The following is a 21,476-nucleotide window of genomic DNA, read 5'->3' on the forward strand; positions in this document are numbered from 1 at the left end:
AAGCCCTAGGTCCTGCATTCAGGGGTGTGGTCACCACTGTCCCAACCTGCCCTATCGTGTTGGCTTACAGAATGGCAAATTCTGAGGCCATAGAGAACAACTGAAGGCCAGAGAGGAGACTTCTTAAAATGTCTTCACTTTTTGGCTTTCTGACATCATGTCAGGGTTCAATAACACTGATAATACACCTGTATTCCATATTAATATGTTAACTAAAGTAGCTAAGTGAATAGAAATATCTAAAGTTATAGGAGTGAGTCAAGATAACCACTTGGCATCCTAATGGCATCTTTTGCAAAATTATAATGAAAATGTATCAATTTAAAATTACAGATTATAGTTTTAAATTATATTTCACTTACATTTAACCTATATAACTGAGAGACTGTAAATGTTTGTGTTTGGATCCTGTGAATACATGTAAACTTACAAAGCCCAGGAGTTGTGACTGCAGGGTTTCAATGGCACAGCAACTCTAAGGGGTAGGCCAAACTTCTGCCCCAAGGATACAGAGATGATGAGCCTGACCTGGTCTGAAAATGTGGGTTGAGGAAGGGGGACCTACAGAGAGGAAGGTGTTTGGGTAAGTCAGAACAGAAGATTGGGCAATGCGTCTTCTTTCACTGAACATAACATTTTCAAAGTTAATTCATGTTATGAATTCATAGGTTAATTCATATAATGTATGAATACTTCACTCTTTTGATGGCTGAATAATATAACAGTGTATGTATTTTCTATGTTTTTGTGGAATCCTTATATGTACATACATACCACATAATAATTGATATGGACATAGATAGGCAAGTACTTTTTTGTGTGTGTGTGTTTCCACACACACACACAAAAACCTTCTCACTAGTAAAGAAAGAAGATGGCCATCAATAGGATGTGGTACCTGGAGGCTCAAAAATTGTTTTTCATCTGAAGTCTTCTGATTTTTGTTCTAGGGCTAAAGTTTAAAATAATAAGGAGATTGAGAGCTGTGAGGCTTGGAAAAAGTCAAGTGGGATGGGGAGAAACTGTTTCAGTTTTTTCCTCTCCTTCTTCTTTCAATTTTTAAAAATCTGTCAAATTAAAAGGGTAAAGCCATGATTTATTTGGGCATTCTTAGGGATAGTGGAGAATAATTAGATACAGATAACAGATAATGTTGGGGCTGGGCTGAGACAGAGACTTGGAAAAGTGGCAGTGATTCAATGAGAAGAAATATCTTAACCCCCAAGATAAACTATGTTAGCCTTCTGGGTCACACCTTCCTTATTCAATCTCCCTCTCAGATTCTTAGCCCTCAGTTGACAAGGCATTATTTCTTAATGAAGGTATATATGTATTACCTTCCTATTAACACATCCTATTAGTAAAGAATTACATTTTAAAAATGGACAGCAAGCCCTGGCTGGGTAGCTCAGTTGGTTAGAGCAATGTCCCCATATGCCAAGGTTACAGTTTCAATCTCCAGTCAGGGCACATACAAAACCACCCCTTTCTTTAAGAAACGTGGTTTAGACAAGGAATAAAGAAGCAAACATGAAATTTTTTTTGATATAACAAGAATAAGTATTCTCAGTACCCAAGAGGATGGATCTTTTATTGTGGGCAGAGTATGGGAGTGGACAGAGTTGAGGTGTGAACTGGGTTTTTAAGGATGAGTTGACCTTTGACTAAAGTTCAGGCTGAGTTGCTCTTCTGAGTCCCAGAGAACATTAGTCTAAGCTAATCTGTGGTGTGAATAATTAATGATTAGTGAGCAAGCTACCAAATTACTTAGCCATGTTTATATTTCTTTGAACGTTTATTAAAGAATATATAAATTAACATCTGTTAGATATAAGTAGAATTTTGACTTCTCATTTTAATGATGAATATAATTTTTAAATACAAAACATATTTGGATGGAAAAGAGTGCTCTGTTCCTATACAATTATCTACATTTTGTTGAAAGGATGTGCCCACCTATATATGTTGCTGTGTGTTAGCATCTCTGAACTTGGGTACGTACACATCTGTGATTATGGACATGTGTAACTGGTAATAAAAATAATGTCATTTCATGGAACTATAAATTTTTAGACATGGAAGTTCTCAGGGGTTCCCACTGTAAGAAAGATATTGCACTGGTAATCAAAATTGCATGCAAGGGATTAGGTAAGTCATTAGAGAGAAAATGCAAGTGAATACTGGGGAAAGTCCTATTTGGATGGTAGATTCCAGGTAAGTTGTCACATTTCCCTCAGTTAGTTTTTCTTGAGATGCTAGGGATGAGAAGGGATTTGAATAATAGGTAGAAGAAAGTGAGGTGGGTATTAGTATAGATTTCTAAACAAATAAGTCAAAAGTGGATTTTAGTAGAACATTTATTTTATTTTTTATTCACTCATTTGTATTCTATATTCCACCAGAAACATTTCTGCAAACCAATAAAAACTCTTTATAAACATGATTGTTAGTGACTGATTAATATTTGATAGTAAGTATATATAACATAGCATTATTTATTTACTAGAGGACCAGTGCACAACATTTGTGCACTGGAGAGGGGGTGTCCCTCAGCCCAGCCTGTACCCTTTCACAGTCCAGGACCCCTTGGGGGATGTCTGCCTGCTGGGAGCAGGCCTAAGCCGGCAGGCAGACATCCCCTGAGGTGTCCTTAGTGCTGCCAAGGAGGCAGGAGAGGCTCCTGCCACTGCTGCTGCACTCCCTAGCTGTCAGCTGGCTTCTGGCTAAGCAGCGCTCCCCCTGTGGGAGCGCACTGACCACTAGGGGGCAACTCCTGATGATCAGTGTGCATTATAGCAACCAGTCATTCCCCCATTCGGTCGATTGACATATTAGCCTTTTATTATATAGGAATGTCATTCATGCAGAATAGAAAAGCTATTTTCCTTTTTTTATGCTGTTTTAAGTAATTCTGGAGTTAATGACTTCTTTTTTCATAAATCTTTGTGCTCATTTCAGACTATTTCCTTAAGCTACATTCCAAGAATAAGCATTAGCAGGTCAAAGAGAATGAACATTATCAAGGCATTTGATTCATACGGCTAAATTCCAAATGATTCTACAGACGTATACTTTTATTGCAAGTATGTGATATATATATGAAAGACCATCTCAAAAGATAACAAGTTTGTAATCTTTGTTGATCAAAGATCTTTTTAGACGATTATTACATTACTCACAGTGAACAAAGAGTATAAAAATGTCAGCTAATTTATATTGTGAGTTGGAAAGAATTATATAAAAGTGGACATTATTTTATATCAGTAAGTGATAATGAAAATAAAATAGCCAATTAGGATCAGGACTAGGACATTTGAAATATCTTCCTCAAGTGTAGTCATAAGGCATGGTCCAATAGAAGCTGTCTCATCTGAGTCCCACTGCATGAGCTGAATCGCTTGCATGATTTATTTATTATTTCTTTTTAATTTATTTTCACCTAGAGTTGGCCTACAATATTATATTAGTATCAGGTGTACAACATAGTGATTAGACATTTATATACCTTACAAAGTGATCACACTGATAAGTCTAGCACCCATCTGACACCATACATAGTTATTACAATGTTTTGACTATATTCCTTGGCTGTGCTTTACATTCTTGTGATGATTTTAATAACTGCCAATTTGTACTTCTAAATCCCTTTCACCTTTCTCACTCAGCCTCCAAACACCACTCCCATCTGGGGACCAAGAATTTGAGTAGAACATTCATTTAAAGAAATTAGGACATGGGTGAGAATGACACAAGATCACTGGAAGATGTAGAGGATATGGTGAATATGAAATATGAAAAAATAACTATGAAAAGGGATTAAGTTGAGCTCAAATTGGAAACCTTTAGTTACATCCCTTGACAAGATTTGAAAACATCTGTTTAGCCCCTTCCAAAATTGGCCTGGTCCTCACTCCATAAATAATAGGATTGAGCATTGGTGGGATGACCACATAGAGATTGGCCAGAAGGATGTGGACATAGCTGGGGATGAGTCTCCCACCAAACCTATAGGCAAAGACAGAAAAGAGGGCAGGAATGTAGAAGAGTAGAATGACACACACATGGGAGCCGCAAGTGCTCAGGGCCTTGGACCGGGCATCTTGAGAAGGGAGTTGAAAGACAGCTCGAAGGATGCGGATGTAGGAAACGGCGATAAGGATGATGTCCAGGCCAGTGGAGAGCAGAGCAGCTGCCAGCCCATACCAGACATTGATGGAGATATCAGAACAGGACAGACGGGCAATGCCCATGTGCTCACAAAATGTGTGTGCAATGATGTTGATCCGGCAATAGTGCAGGCGCTTGAGGAGAAAGATGGATGGAAACATGATGATGAAGCTGCGGGTCAGGGTGGCAGCAGTGATCTTCCCAATGACCGTGCTTGTGAGGATGGTGGCATACCGCAGAGGGGAGCAGATGGCAACATAGCGGTCAAAGGCCATGGCCAACAGGACTGCAGAGTCGGCCACAAAGAGGAAGTGGATGAAGAACATCTGGGTGAGGCAGCCATCAAAGGAAATGTGGCTAGAACCTAACCAGAAGTTGACCAGAGCTTTGGGCATCGTGGCAGTGGAGAGCAAGACATCAGCACTGGCCAACATGGACAAAAATATGTACATGGGCTCATGCAGGCTTGGCTGGGAGAGAATAACACAAATTAAAATGCTGTTGCTTACCAGGGCAGCTACATACATGGCACAGAAGGGGATGGAGAGCCAGATGTGTAGATACTCCAGCCCAGGGATGCCAATGAGGAGGCAGCCTGCGATGCGAGTGTCTGAGTTGTTTGTGGCAGTTATGCTGTTAGTAGATAAGAGAGCCATGATTTTCTGTAGAACCCTCACCTGTGCCACAGGGGAGAAATAGCTTCAGGGTTTGTAAACATTAGCAGAGTGCACATAAAAGCTTGCAAACAACCACAAGGTCTGCACATACTCACAGGTCCTCCAACCATTGTGGGCTTTGCACACAGGTATATTCCCTATAGACAATCACACATGAGTTGTGCACAAAGTGCACAGTTACAGGCCCATAGATAGGTTCTCCATACAGCTGCAAGACTTTCTGGAAACACAAGGCTCGAAAACATTACCAGACTTAGCAGAGTGCCACAGGTTCTGAAAAGAGCAGGATTAACTAGAAAGTAAAAAACAATCTCTTTAATCTCTATGGGTACAGTTTTTTGCAGTTTTATAAACTGCAAAAGCCTCTGGCTGCAGTCCCATGTCAGAATCTGCTCTGTCAGACAGTGTGATTTTGGACAAGTCACTGTCTTCTGAATAACAATTTTTTTGACCTTTCAAAAAATGAGCATAATGCTCGTCTTGTTGGTGTGTTAAATTAAATCTCAGCTGTGGAAACGTTATTAAGCTGTGTGGTGCTTCCTGAGTCACCTCTGTGACTCTGAAGTGTGGGGCTGTCACCTAGAACATGAAAGAAGGTGTAGAGCGATGCTTCTGAAAGTGTGGTGTCCAGGCCAGCATCATCAGCAACATTGGGGAACTTACAAATTCTTGGACCCTCCTGCCCTTGGGGTTGGAGACAGCATTCTATGTCTCCATGCTAAATGAGTCACCTCTGTGACTCTGAAGTGTGGGGCTGTCACCTAGAACATGAAAGAAGGTGTAGAGCGATGCTTCTGAAAGTGTGGTGTCCAAGCCAGCATCATCAGCAACATTGGGGAACTTACAAATTCTTGGACCCTCCTGCCCTTGGGGTTGGAGACAGCATTCTATGTCTCCATGCTAAAGTTTATGAATCACTGATGTAAGAAGTTTTTTACTTTCTTCCCAGTCTATTCTACAATCTACATGTCCATGTCTTCTGCCAGGACCAATAATGTCTCAGTGCTAATTGGTTTCTTCATTCTCTATGAAAATGTTCAGGCTTCAATGAAATCTAACCAGTGTTTTCTTCATCACTTAGCTAGGATGTGAAGGAAATGACACAACCATACAAATACACTCAATTACATGTTAGGCCCATTGACTCTTACTAAGTTCTATTGAATTATTCTCACAATGAATATATAACGTTACCACTGCCCAAATGAACATTCCTCCCTTTCAACTGAATTTCCCTCATACATAATGGAGACTTCAAGACTATCAGGAGATAACCGCTCATATTATTCCACTCTTGTAAATTTATCTTATCTCTGTACCCGTCCTCCTCTCATTTCCTCTATTCTCAGAGAAACTAGTGTTGATGTCCCTTCGGCCTTTCAATGTCTCCCTTGTTATAGTTATATTTTACTCTACCTAGGAACAAGAAAGCTCCCTAAGGTTATTTATTTATTTTTTATTTATAGAGTGCAAAGATAAAATAAGTCAATTGTATTTTTCTACACTAACAGCAAATAACTATACAATCACATTTTAAAAGTTTGTAGTGCAATACAAACATAGAAGCATAAGAAATGTATGTTAAAAATATAATACACTTAGCTCAAATTTGCAAAGCTCTACACTGAGAATTATAGAATGTTGCTGGAAGAGATTTCTTTTTAATGTAAACAAATGGAGATATATACCATGTACACAGAATGGGAAGACCAATAGATTGTTAAACTATTGATTTTTATCAAAAATAAATTGATAGTTAGTTTTTTATTTAATTTGAAATTTTTAGCTTTGTTGAGGCATAAGTAATAAATAAAAATTATATCTATACAAAGTGTAAATATAACTTAATATATGAATACATTTTGACATTATTACCACAATCAAGTTAATTAACACATCAATCACTTCACATAGTTACCTTTCTTTTTTGTGGCCTTAAATTATTTTTATTTTTCCTTTTTATTGAATTTATTGGAGTGACACTGGTTAACAAAATTATATAGGTGTAAGGTGAATAATTCTACAACACACCATCTGTACAGTGTATTGTGTGCTTACGACCCAAGTCAAGTCTCTGTCCATCACCTTTTGTTCTCCCTATACTCTCCTCTACTCCCCTCAGTCCCCTTCCCCTGACAATCACTGCACTATGTGTCCAAGAGTTTTTTATTTATTTATTTTGTTTTCTTTTTTGCTCAATCCTTCCGCCCCCCAGCTCCCACTGCCCCACAAACACAGCTGTAAGGCTGCTCTCTATAAATCTGTCTCCATTTTGCTTGTTAGTTCATTTTGTTCATTAGATTCCATATATGAGAGAAATCATACGACATTTTTCTTTCTCTGACTGGCTTATTTCACTTAGCTTAATGCTCTTTAGGTCCACACGCACACACATGTAAACACAAACACATATCGTCAGATGCAGTCATGTATATGTTTATATATGCATGCATATGTTATAAGTTTGTATGTATGTATATCTTCAAGAATAATTTCCCCACCTATTCTCTGAGTTCTTTTTCTTTCCTACCTCCTCAGGGACTTTGTTTCATCAATTATTCCCCTCTTCTTTACCCCCAGTTTGTCCTAATTTCCTAGATCATTATCTTTATTATTTATGAGCATTCAAATATTTTTAACCTTGAAAACAAATGAAAAGTTAACAGCAAAAATAAAAAAAAAATATTGTATTCTGCTAACCTGTCTCACTACTTCCTGTCCGTCTCTCTTCTTTCCTTCAGAATCATGCCTTTCACGAAACTCTAGGTTTGGCTTTGATTTTTCTACTCAGCTCTAGTTCTTCTCTTGTCCCTGACCTTCCTTTCCGGTCCTCATTAAGGGCTCCTCCGTCCCTGCTGGACGGCTCACCAAGGCGTTTCCTATTGCTCTGTTTCTAGGCTCCCTCACTCTTCACTGTCCCTGGCTGATCTTTCCACCTGCCTTGGCTTCATTTACCCTCATGTACTAATACCTCCCAAATCTATATTTGCTACCTATATTGCTTTTTAAGCTTCAGATCCATTTACTGAAAGACCTCCCAACTGATTTCCTCACCTGCAGTTTTTCCAGGCTCTAAACCAGTCTCCACATACAGAGTGGGGCAAAAGTAGGTTTACAGTTGTTAGTATGGAATCTAATACAATAATTAATAAACAATAATACAAACATAAACTCTGTATTTCACATACTCACAACTGCAAACCTACTTGTGCTCCACCCTGTATAAATTATATTTCAAAGCTAATTCGGAGCGTACTACTTAGTTGACAATAGAGAATAATTTCCCATTGTCAAATAGATTAAGTGCACACATTCTCTGCTTTGTCTACCAATACTGGACAAATGCATGTCTCTGAATTTGCTCTTCTTTCTCTGTAATCTTTTATTTATTTTTATTTTAAAAAATATGTCTGTATTGATTTCAGAGAGTAAGGGAGAGGGAGAGAGAGAGATCGAAACATTAATGATGAGAAAGAATCATTAATTGGCTGCCTCCTGCATGACCCCTACTAAGGATTGAGCCCACAACCCGGGCATGTGCCCTTGACCAGAATTGAACCCAGCACCTTTCAGTCGGCAGGCTGATGCTCTATCCACTGAGCCAAACTGACTAGGACTGTGGTCTTTTATACAATCAACTTCCTTTATCTTCATCTTTCTTTTTAATGTAGCAAGTTTATATTTCTCACTCAGGAAGACATTCCTCATTTCCCAAGGCTGGGTTATGCCTACATTGCCCTGCAGTTACCTATTTCTCTCTCTAGCATTCACCACACTTGAAATATTTTCAGTCCCAATATATGATGAGCTCCTTAAGAGTCAGCACTGTGTCTTGTTCACTGGTGTGTGGAATAGAGATGATATGTAGTGAATGTTTTAAAAAATCATAGAATAGGAAAGTCCCCACCCACTCAGCCATGTAAAGTTCACACTGTCAAAGACACATACACAGATAAAAATCACAGGTTTATAGTAACATTCTCATCTCAGCTGTAGTCTGTGCCGTTTGTTGTGCTCACTCTTCCCAGAGCATCACTCATCATGCTCATCTTCCTCCACTGCACATTCCCACCTTTGTCGGTCACGTCAGCACCTGCATAAACTTTTCTCTTTCTGATTTCAGTTCTCCTAAATCATCCACCTCCAAGACAGCCTTTGTTCACAGCATCTCCCTACCATTTATCATGTGATTTCTGTTTTTACTCCAATTAGGCACCCATTGAAGTCACCATACCCCCCCACTAGACAACAATCCAAAGAGCTCCACTTACAGTTGTCTCTCTGGCAGCCCCCTTTTCAGATCTTCCATTCATATGCCCAGTGCCCTTACCCACTGGTTGATGCTTCTATCATCTTTGGAAAAATTACCAGAAAAACTATCCCTTCTAGTCCAGTGAATTCATTTTCCCATCTGTCTTTCAATCCTTTACCTAACTTCACCATCCAGAAACCTTGTTCTTTATAAGTTGTCCCCCAAATGCAGTAGAATAACTGTTCTTTCTGTTGTTCCTCAGTGTCTGAGGATAGAACCTCTATGTCATTTATGATTCTTACATCCTTCTTAGGAGCCAAGTATGACGTGCACTGACCACCAGGGGGCAGATGATCTTTCAATCACCTACTCATCAATCTCTCCATCCTCACCAGGGAAGTAACCCTCCAAACTGCCCTTCTCCCATCTCACTCTTCAGGAAAACACAGTTCAATCCAGACAACCTAGATAATTCTTTAGCCCTCCACCCTTCCTTGAACATTGCTATAGAGCTGTCCATTCATCTGGTACTTATTTCCTATCAATTCCTCCACATCTATAATCTCCTCTCCATCCTGAAAATTTCTGACCTAGATTTACCTCCTTGATGCCACATTCTCAGACTCACAGTGTCTCAGTTCAATATTTCACACACAGCTTAACTTCCTTAATATATAGAATTGAATCTCAGGTCTTGCTTCATACGATGTTTATTCCCTCCTGTCCTTTGGGAGCAGAGATTCCCCTCCCTCTTTTTATCTTTCCTTCCCTCAGCTACAAATTCCTCCTCCACCACTTAGGCAAGTCTGCCTTCGTTCAAATGGGAATTTAAGGCACATAGGGATATGTTTTGGCAAAGAGCCAGATGGAACAGATACACTGTTAGACACTCTGAGCATCTAAGGGGGATGGTCAGCACCAACTCAGAGGCTCTTAGCCTAAACGTTTTCATTGAACTTGCTTTTGCATTTCCCATTTCAATATTACCCTCCATACGTTCACTCCTCCTCTTTCTTCCCATTGTCCTTCCTATAGCATTTTTCTTTCAGGCTTCTTTCACTTATCACCTACCTAGAGTTTATTTTTAAATCCCTAGTTCTTTTTTCTTTTTTTTTCTTTTTTTCCCTCATTGCTTTCTCTTTATCCTTTCACTAATCCTAAGATCTATCATATTTATATGTCATCATAACAGAAAGGATATATGGAAATTATCACCCCAGTCTTATTCAAAAATTTGATAAGCCTGGATTTATCTGTTCTTTGGGTCAGAATTTCAGGTCAATGTCCCCTTACTATGACCAGTAATTATAATACAGCAGTGGGTACAGAATGCTGTGGGAGTCCAGAGACCAGAAGAATAATTCTTCCTGGTCTTTGTTGGGGAGGCTTTATAGACAGTCCCACTGAAGTTGGGATTAAAACAATTGTGTGTGTGTGTGTGTGTGTGTGTGTTTGAGTTGAGGGATAAGATGGAAACTAGATTACTAGAACCAGAGAGAGAGAGAGAGAGGATAATTGTGAGAGCCAACTGAGACAATGAATGTGAAAGGATTTCACAAATAAGATAAAGATAAATAGTGGTGGTAATGCTTTGGAGAATTTGAGTTGAGGGATAAGATGGAAACTAGATTACTAGAACCAGAGCAGAAACCAAGAAACTAAAGACTAGTATTCAGAAGATAGAAAATAGTATCAATCAGTCTCAGGTTCTTCTAAAATGAGAATGACTCCCCTCTCTGAGCCAGACCTTACTTAATTTTGTGGGTCTGTTTGTTAATTGAGAAAACGTTTCCTTTCTGAAATAGCTTTCAGTATATTCCTTAGGCTGTTCAACCATGGTCACTACCAAATGTCCTTTTGCTATTCCAGAGTCCCACTCAGGAAATCTCTTTACTTTTAGTTGTCATGTCTATGTAGGCTCCTCTTTACTATGACAGTTTAGTTTTCAATCCATTGTTATATTACTTCAATTTTTAAAACGGCTTTTTGTGTATTTTTATTTTAAAATGTTAAATTTTTTCTTTCATATTGTCGGAATGGGTGAGATTGGTGTTGTGTGCTCAATGTGATTTTCCCCCATGAAATTCCAACTCTGACTTGTTGAAATGAGAGAAAGTCAGTTTCATGTAAGGAGCTCAGAGATCTGAGCACTCACTCACACAGCCAGGCAAGATAATAAATACAATTTTACGGAAACAGAAGTTTATTTTACCCAATTTTACCTGCCACAGTTGATATACCAAGCTAATTGGTGTACACCCACCTTTAAAACTCTGGTCTATTTTGCTCTGAGGCATCCTGGACTTGGTCTGGTTCAGTAAAATGGAAAGAGTAGTTAGCATCACAAAATTATAATGTATCTTCAGCTCTTTCTGCAGATGCAAAACTTGCTTTGTGTTATGTATTTGTTACACGGTTAGAAAGACAATCCACAAACAAAAAACCTATGTAAAACACTGAGAGCTATAGTATTTTAGGGGAGGAGTGGCAATACATGAACAAAATCAATAAAATGAAAGGAGAATAAGGAAGTGATAATATTAAGAATAACTTAGGTTTCTACCATAAACAGCTGGATATTAACCATACATTTCCAGTCACATGGTAAGCATTCAATGAATATGCAGTGGCCTAAGGGAGTGATTTATGTAAAGATTTAATTTTATACATCTTAGTCAGAAGTCACTGAGTTTCTTCGGTTCACAAAGTATCTCAATGCAATGACAAGGAGAGACTAGAAAGCCCCATTCAGTGAAATAGAATATTTTGTAATAAAACCCTAGTATGCCAATTGACCAAACAGCAGAATGACTGGTCACTATGACGTGCACTGACCACCAGGGGGCAGATGCTCAAGGCAGGAGCTGCCCTGGTGATCAGTGTGCTCCCACAGTGTCTATAAATGACTCATCGACATAGGCCATACCCTGAAGAATCTCAGCACTCCCTGGTTTTTCTCCTGAGTCTAAAACTCTGAATCATATCCCATGTGCATGTGATTAAGATTAAAAAAATGTTAATGTAAACATTTATTATAAATACTAATGATATTGACTGGGGAGTAGAGTCCCTGGAATCCCCCTAGGTTTTAGGCCCCTCATTTTTCAGTCTCTTCATCCCCTGAGAAAACCAATAAAAGATAAAAAGGCTATGCTCTGCAGGTGTGTCTCTCCCCCAGCTAGAACTAAATGTCTTTCTCCCTGTGCCTCACCTGCTCTGTGCCCTTTCTTTCTTTCTTTTTCTATGTCCCTCCCCCCACCCCCAGTCGTGTTATGTTCCCTTCTGTATCTCTGTTCTCATCCTGGAGTTATCCTCTACCAGCCATCTACTGGCTTTCTAACCCAGCACCAACATCAAAACTAGTTGTCTGTGAGTATTTTCTGGATGTGGTAATGGTGATAGTGGGAGAAGTCTTGGGAAAGCAGAATGAGAAAGAGCAGGCTGTGTTAAAGGACCTTCTGGTCGGCAGAATAATAGAGCCCCTCAGAGATATACACAACCGAATCTCTGGAACCTGTACATGTTATTTATATGGCAAAGAAAATTTATGTAGATAATCAGCTGATTTAAAATAAGGGTATTATACTGAATTATCTGGGTGATTCCAGTATAATCACAATGGTCTTTAAAAGCAGAAGAAGGAAATAGAAAAGTTTAGAGTCAGAGAGATATGAAGTCACATTTCTAAAAAGTTTAGAGGAAGATTAAATCTACTGTTATTACCTTTGAAGATGGAAGAAGAGTCAATAAGCCAAGGGAATATATATATATATATAGCAGTGACTGACTTGAAATATCAATTTTCTACTGAGACTGTATTACTGATTATTCTATGTGAAATCTTGCCTTCTTCCATGCTAGAAGAAACACATGGAGACAGAAATTATATTCTCAAGAAGAGTTCTTAATCATTAATGCAGGGTTGGCCACATATCTGGGAAAAAGAATTCAAGAGAATAGTAAAAATAATGCAAAGCTTCATACAAACATCTGATTGTTTGGTAAATATATGGATAACCCATGAACACAGATGAGAGTGTGGTGAAGGCCTGGGAGGTAGGTTTGGGGTGGAGGGATAAAAGTGGGATATCTGTAATACTTTCAAAAGTAAAGATATATTTAAAAAAAGAACTGTGATTGCACAAGCAGGGCAATAGAGACATGGTTTAGTAAAACTGGAGAAAGTTTCCTGGAGACATTAGCACTTGTCAGGGTCAGAGCAATGAGTAGAATTTAGTCATAGTGAGAAAAGACAAGATTGCATCTATGGAAAAGGCAGCAATACCAGCAATGGGGTGTAGGAGTGATGGAGAAATACGGGGAGTCCTCTATGAATACATTTTAGGGAAGAATGTGAGACACATTCATATAAGTAGAGCCACTCTATATAGGGAAAGCATTGACTGCAAAACAGGAAATAAAAATAATTGCTGGCACAACAGGTGCAATTACATGCTTTTAAGCAATGTGAGTGTTTTGGTAATTTTATATTTTAAAGAGATCAATATGGTAGCATCAGAAGAGAAGGGTTTGCAATATATTCTTTTTTTTAAAGTGTTTTTATTGATTTTAGAGAGGAAGGCAGCAGGAGGGAGAAACACTGATTGGCTGCCTCCTACAGGCCCCCTTCTGGGGATCAAGCCTACAACCCTGGCATGGAAAGAACCAAAATTCTTTTTTAAAAAGTGTTTTTATTGATTTTTGAGAGAGGAAGGGAGGGGGAGAGAGAAACACTGATTGGTTGCCTCCTACAGGCTCCCTTCTGGGGATCAAGCCTACAACCCTGGCATGTGCCCTGACCAGGAATGGAACTGGTTTCTTTTTGGTGCATGGGATGATGCTCAAACAACTGAGCCACACCAGCCAGGATAGAACCAAAACTCTTATTCTATGGTTCCAACTAGTGAGTAAGATGATTGAGTAGATGAGGAAGTAGAGAAGAAAAAGAAGTAGGCCGATCAAACAGGGATTTCAAATAAGGATCAGAAGAGCTGGCAGATGAGAGATAGGGGCTGAAGGAGGAAGAAGGGTTACCACCAACTCTCAGATCACTATGTTCTAGCAGTGGGAGAGCAATGTGATAACATATGGGGTAGCTGATCAGGAAGTTGGCAGGTAGAAGAAGATAATGAGCCTTGGAACACTGTTTCTGAGTTGAAAAGAATATTTAGATAGAGATTGTCTTCCAGATATTGAAGAGGTGAGAGTAAATTCTGAGCAGTAGTAGATTGACTCACCAGAGTCCTAGTGATACATTGACATTAAAAAAAGCAAATTTTATAATTAACACATGGCCCCTTATTTATTTAAATGGATATTCTTGAGATTTATGTCAAGTAGGATATTTAATACATCTTTGAGAACCCTCAAATGGAGTTATTTGGTGAGAGCAAGACAACCTTGGAATTTTAATTGACAACAAAGGGCCAATATGCTCCTAGGTCATAGTTCTATTGGGACATGGTTCCAATATAGTAACAATGCAGTTATGGTAAGGTAATATTTATACATGGGTAATAATTAAGGTTTTTGGGAAGCTTTTAGTAAATGCTATAGAGGTTGTGAGAAGAAGTAAATTGCATTTTTAGAATCTTCTAGTGTTTGTTAAGAGATAGGACAGGAGGTATCCCAGTGATGGAAAAGACTTAAAAAAGGATTTTGTGAACAGTCAGTCCCCAGAATTAAATGTGGTATTTTGTCCTCAGGGAATGAAAATCAACATGATGACCACATTGAATTTGACAACTTTTAATCCAAACTCCTTCATTTTGGTGGGGATCCCAGGACTGGAGCAGTTTCACATCTGGATTGGAATTCCTTTCTGTACCATCTACTTTGTGGCCCTTGCAGGTAATGGCATTCTTCTCTACCTCATCGCTATGGACCGCAGCCTCCATGAACCCATGTACTTCTTCCTCTCCATGTTGGCCTCTACGGACCTCATATTGTGCAACACATGTGTCCCCAAAATGCTTGGCATATTCTGGTTGAAAGCTCGGAAAATCACATTTTCTGGCTGCCTCACCCAGTTGTTCTTTCTCCACTTCAGCTTCTTTCTGGACTCAGCCATATTATTGGGTATGGCATTTGATCGCTACCTGGCCATTTGCTCCCCCTTGAGGTACAGCAGTGTCTTGACACCTAGAACAATGGTCAAGATCTCGCTAGGCATTGTTGGTCGGAGCTTTAGTATCATTTTTCCTGTCGTTTTCCTGGTGAGGCGTTTGCCCTTCTGCAGGACACGTATCATCCCTCACACATACTGTGAGCACATAGCGGTGGCCCGGCTCTCCTGTGCTAGTATCTCCATCAACATCTGGTATGGCTTCACTATGCCTCTAATGGCGATTATGTCAGACCTGATCCTCATTGGTATTTCCTACACTCTCATTCTTCGCGCTGTTTTTCACCTTCCGTCTAGAGATGCCCGCCAGAAAGCTCTCAGCACCTGTGGGTCTCATGTCAGTGTCATTCTCATATTCTACACATCAGCCTTGTTCTCTGCCCTTACACATCGCTTCGGCCACAGCATCTCTCTCGCCTTTCACATCATGTTTGCTAATCTCTATGTAGCAATCCCTCCTGCACTCAATCCCATCATTTATGGTGTAAAAACAAAGCAGATCAGGGACAAGGTTGTCCTTCTACTCTTTCCTAAAGGGAACAGTGACCTGGGGATGAGGGCATAGAAAATAAGATTGTGGAAAGTCAAGTAATTATATTTATTTAATATAATTTATTTGTCAGACAGAGAAAAACAAATACCATATGATTTCACTTATGTGTGAAATATAAATAACAAAATAAATAAACAAAACAGAAACAGACTCATAGATGCAGAGAACAAACTGATATTTGCCTGATAGGAGAGGGGCTGGGGGCTTGGTGAAAAATATGGGATTAAGAAATACAAATAGGTAGTTAAAAAATAGTCATGGGGATGCTAAAACCAGCATAGGGAACACAGTCAATAATATTGTAATAACCATGCATGATGTTAGATGGCTGCTAAAATTATGGGTGGGGACCACTTTGTAAATTACATAATTGCCTAACCATTATGCTGTACACTTGAAACTAGTATAAAGTAGTGAATGTTGACTGTAATTGAAAAATAAAATAGAAAACCACGATGACAACACAAAATAGAATTTCTTATGTAAATCACTAGCAGAAAGCCCTCCAATAATGTATCCAATGGTTATAAATTTCAAGACTTCATTTCTCTTGGAAAAAATAATTGATAGAATTAAAGAAAGAGAGGTAAGGATTATTCAAGTCTCAAGAAAATGATAGGCATCAGGAGGAAGTATCCTAATTTTCTACCATCAAAAACATAAATGCACAAAATTTTTACTCTTTCTTTGGTCCCTTTATCCTGTTTCAATTTTCTCTTCTTAAAATAAAAGAAAAGCTAGTACTTAACTCATAGTCTTGTTGTGAGGTTAAATTTGTCTAACACACAGTCAACTCATAAATTAAATAATTATTAGTATGGTGAAAAGTCTAAATAAATCCCACTCCCAATTCTTTCTCTGTCCTACATAGTTAATTTTCTATTTGATAACTTCTCGTGACTATTCCATTTTTAAAATCTACATGAAAAAAATACCACCTGTTTCTCTTCCTTTCTTCATGATCAACACATTCTCTCTAACTCTCTATATTAACGAAATGGTACAAAAGTCAACTAGTTTCTCATGTCAAAAATCTGTTTGTTTATTTATTTTCTTTAATTATTTCAAGCTTAATTTACTATTGATTATGCCTTCTTAATATCCTTAAATTCATTCATGTTTCACATTTAAATGTGATCACTACTTTCTCTCTGTCCCGTCTTTTTCTCAGCAGCCTTCTTTAAGAATTTGCTATCTTCACTTTTTTCTCTCCCATCTAATTTTTCACTCAATAACTGGAATGCTATTACTCTAAACTTCAACTAGATCATGTCAGTCCTTTACTTAAAATCATTGAACATCATTGAACAGTTACTCATTTTGCTTAGAATAAAACCCCAATATTCCAACATATCTTCAAAGACCTTTACCACATGATTGGTGCTAAATATTTATTGCTTGCACTGACCTTACATTATGCTAAGTGAAAAAAGCCATCACAAAAGGCTGACATATTGTACGGTTCCATTTTTGTCAAAAGTTCAAGAATAGGCACATCCATACTGACAGAAAGTTAATTAGGATTGCCAGGTGATTGGGGGAAGGTTAAATAAAGAGTGACTACTTAGCCCAGCCAGCATGGCTCAACAGCGGTTGAGTGTCGACCTATGAACCTGGAGGTCATGGTTCAATTCGCTGTCTGGGCACATGCCCAAGTTGTGGGCTCTATCCCCAGTGTGGGGCATGCAGGACACAGCCGATCAATTATTGTCTCTCTTCATTGATGTTTCTATATCTCTCTCTCCTTCTCCATTCCTCTCTGAAATAAATAAAAATATATTTTTAAGAAAGAGTGCATGATGAGTATGGGGTTTGTTTTAAGGGTGGTGAAAATGTTCTGGAATTAGATAGTGGCATTAGTTGTACAACATTGTAAATGTACTAAAAGCTAGTAAATGACACATGGTAAAATTGTTGAAATGGTGAATTTTATGTTATGTGAATCTTACCTTAATAAAGAAGTTTAAAAATATGCTCAATATATACAAATTATATAAGAAGAACCTATAGTAGTAAGTGTGCCTGATTCCAAAGTCTCTGTTCTTATCCACTCATAATCCTACCTCCCAGTGAGGCAGGGTTTCTCTATATTGACTTCAGTCCTTCACATCTGAGTTAAACCAGTGCTGAAATTTTCAGGCTCACCCTGATCCCAGTATGTCAGGCCTAATAAGAGCTGCAATCAGTGATGTGCTGGAGCTTTTCATACTGACTCATAAGAGCAAAGTGTTAAATTTTTAGGAATTTTGCCAGGAAGTTACTTGAAATCAGCATAGTGGAAGTGTCTACACTTTGTGACTCAGCAAATCTCCAAATCAAACCCCCAAAAGTTCGTTATTAAGCATTCACCAGCACACCACTGGCTTTTGAAGTTCACTCACCAGCCTGGGTGTGGCCCTGGCTATGATGTCTTAACTTAGAACTTGAGCTTCAGCCACTACTGGGCTCTTTTCTTCTGATCTGTGACTTTTATGTCCCCTGGTCATTTTTTCCCCAATGACCCTTCATATACCTAAGCCTGATGATATTGTTGGGATGGGGAAGGAACACATTACGATGATTTAGATAGGCTCCTTTAGGTGTGTGTATTTATGTGGCTACCGGGAATAGAGTGGGAAGGAGAAACAAGGATGGGCATAGGGACGGCAGCCACCCAAGACTTACAGGGTTGAGAAGACCATTTATACTGGAAGTTTGTAATGACCCCATGTTGGGTCTTAAATATTCATGTTATCAATTTTATCCTGAATGTACACAAGTATTCTGGATCAGGGACAGATTATCATTATTCACATAAAAAGCAAATAGTAATTGTGTGGTCCCTCACACCCAATTCTAAGCCCCAGGGCTATACAATGAAGTCCAGGTCAAATGTCATATGAATACAAAGTCAAGAAATTAGGAGAACTGTATTTTCTCTGATTATAAAATCCAGAGAGACTGCTCCTGCTCTCTCTACCTTCCCTTCTTCTGAGAAAGTTTCTTTGGAGACTGAGGGGAAATAAACCTCTCTGGGGAAAAGATAAGACCATTGTCTTTATCTCTAAAACCCAGCCATGTCTCCAAGCTTCTGGAGTTTAGTTAATCTCTCTGGAGTCCTCTCACTATCTATAGTTATCTCATTCACTATAGTTATACATTAATTTCCCAAAACCTGGTTTTATCCCAGGATTCCAAGATTTTGACAAAATTTATTCAGAAAGTCCAGCTTTGGAAAAACACAGAAATGTATTTTCTCTACACCCCACAATAGGCCAGAAATCTGAGCAGACAGCTGGAAAGAAAGAAGTTCCATGGTTATGGAGCAATGTAAAATTTCTTTGAAAATTTCCATAGGGGATTTTGAAGGATTGAGTACCTGCACCTGAATTATGCCTGTCTGTGTCATCCTCTGTCTAGAGTGGGGGATGCAACCTAACCGGTTTGGCTCAGTGGATTGAGCATTGGCCTGCGGACTAAAGGGTCCCAGGTTTGATCTGTCTTGGTTGGGGGCAAATCCCCAGTAGGGGGTGTGCAGGAGGCAGCTGATTGATGTTTCTCGCTCATCGATGTTTCTCTCTATTCCTCTCCCTTCCTCTCTCTAAAAAAAAAAAAAAATCAATAAAATATATTTTAAAAATAAATAAATAAAATGTGTGATGCACATCTGATAGGTTGCCTCACTGTAGGTAGATGAATCTGGTGGGAAAAGGAAGAAGGAGGGAGCTAGAACGACTTTGCCGTAGACAAAGGACAGGTTTTTGTTTTGTTTGTCCTTAACCTTTGACCATAAGGAGGGTGAAAGCTCATACCAGAGAACATAATGACATTAATGACAGTGACACAACACATTTGTACAGAATTTTATAGTTTCCAAAGTGCTTTAGCATCTATTCTCTTATTGGATCTTCACACAACAATCCTGTAAGATAGATGTTAAAAAGTTTAAAAAGAGGAGGGCTGTATAGGACACCCAGCATCCAAGGCAGATTATATCTCCAAACACTTTACTTAATTATTTTGTTCTTTTTTTCATCTTCCAAAATCATTTACTTACAGCAGTAAATGTAATTTCATTTGTGTGCCCGGAGCTATCTTGCATGATCAGGTATGCACATTTGTATAACAAGACTGTTCAAGTCTTTTGTGAATAAGATGAGCTAGCAGGGAGGGAGCCTCAGTGTTTCCCCAATTTGTACACAATGTTGCTGTTCACTCATTCTAATTTACATTCATCATAGCTGTTGGGGAGGACCCAGAGATCTAAAATTTGAATAGCAGATGAAGGAGGAGTGTTTTTTAAATTTTATTTTTGTTTGATAGAAATAGAGATGTTATGTTATTAAATACTGCAGAACCCTATGGGCATGCAAAAATAGAAGTTTGTTAATACACTGATTTTCAGGAACCTAGTTACCTCTGAGATAAGGAACTCATGCAAGTTCAATCATCCCTAAAAAAAAAATAGACTAATTTCACAGAAGTACAGTCTATCCTGAATGACAACTGTCTTTCCTCTTTTCTAATAGGCCTATAAGAAACCACAGTGCTATCCAGTCAAACTCAGCAATACTTCCCTTTTGAAGAAAATACAAGGGCCACTCGTTCACGAATTTGTTTGGTCTTTACTCCATAGATAACTGGGTTCATCATGGGGGGAACAAGAACATACAGATTGGCCAGCAGGATGTGGACATGCTTGGGGATTTTTCTGCCAAAGCGCTGAGCAATGACAGTGAAAATCCCTGGAAGGTAGAACATGAGGATGACACAGACATGGGAACCACAGGTGCTGAGCGCTTTCATCCGAGCATCATGGGATGGCAGCCTGAAGACTGCCCGCAGAATAAGCCCATAGGAGACGACGATTGTCACCATATCTAGCATAACACTGAGCAACGGCACAGAGATTCCATACCAAATATTGATGGTGATATCAGCACAAGCCAGCTTTGCCAGCCCCATGTGTTCACAGAATGTGTGGGCAATGATGTTTGTCCGGCAGAAGGGCAGGCGTTTCACAAGGAAGACAATGGGGAAAACAGTTGCAAAACCCCTGAACACTACAGCACCCCCTATTTTGCCAATGACACCATGGCTAAGAATGGTGGTATACCTTAGTGGGTAGCAGATGGCTACATAACGGTCAAAAGCCATGGCCAAGAGAATGCCTGACTCCACTACAAAGGCAAAATGCATGAAGAAGAGCTGAGTTACACAACCACCAAAGGAGATGTCCATGTCATCAAACCAGAAGATGCTCAGAGCTTTAGGTACTGTGGATGTGGATAGGATCAGATCCCAAAAAGCAAGCAAGGAGAGGAAGAGGTACATGGGTTCATGAAGACTGCGTTCCACGGCCACCACGTAGATCAGGATTCCATTTCCTGCCACGGCCACCAGGTACATCAGGCAGAAGGGGATGGAGATCCACATGTGTAGCTCCCTCAGTCCAGGGATGCCAATGAGGACAAACATATCATAATTGACAGTGGAATAGTTGGGAGCTGACATGCTTGAATTATGGTATGAAACGCTCATCACTTATCTGTAAGGAGAAAGAACGTTAAAGAACTAGTCTGTCACACCCAACTAGTGTATATTTATTAACTCTCAGTGGGCTCAGATCTGCTATAGAAAATCTCAGTTGATGAGTTTCTAACTACTCAGAGGTTTTAATTACAGACCCAAATGTGTGCAATGGTCTGTTTTGCAGAGAAAGAT

The 21,476-nt window shown here is 39.1% G+C and overlaps 3 protein-coding genes across 3 annotated transcripts; 1 reads left to right on the top strand and 2 right to left on the bottom strand.

Moving 5' to 3' along the window:
- Positions 1-3,842: 3,842 nt before the first annotated feature.
- On the bottom strand, positions 3,843-11,393 carry LOC102766759 (olfactory receptor 52B6). Its single transcript, XM_006752606.1, has 3 exons — positions 11,319-11,393; positions 4,940-5,064; positions 3,843-4,866 (listed from the first exon to the last, which is right to left on the bottom strand). Exons 1-3 carry the CDS (start codon positions 11,391-11,393, stop codon positions 3,843-3,845), a joined length of 1,224 nt encoding a protein of 407 aa, XP_006752669.1.
- Positions 11,394-14,816: 3,423 nt separating this feature from the next.
- Positions 14,817-15,785, top strand: LOC102767049 (olfactory receptor 52H1). Its single transcript, XM_006752607.1, has one exon. The coding sequence runs from the start codon at positions 14,817-14,819 to the stop codon at positions 15,783-15,785; it is 969 nt and encodes a 322-aa protein (XP_006752670.1).
- A 4,530-nt stretch (positions 15,786-20,315) lies between these two features.
- LOC102767337 (olfactory receptor 52B2) lies at positions 20,316-21,266 on the bottom strand. The gene has a single exon (XM_006752608.1). It carries the CDS (start codon positions 21,264-21,266, stop codon positions 20,316-20,318), a length of 951 nt encoding a protein of 316 aa, XP_006752671.1.
- Positions 21,267-21,476: the final 210 nt, after the last annotated feature.

The sequence above is a fragment of the Myotis davidii genome, unplaced genomic scaffold (genome assembly GCF_000327345.1).
Source record: "Myotis davidii unplaced genomic scaffold, ASM32734v1 scaffold2030, whole genome shotgun sequence".
NCBI classification, from domain to species: domain Eukaryota; kingdom Metazoa; phylum Chordata; class Mammalia; order Chiroptera; family Vespertilionidae; genus Myotis; species Myotis davidii.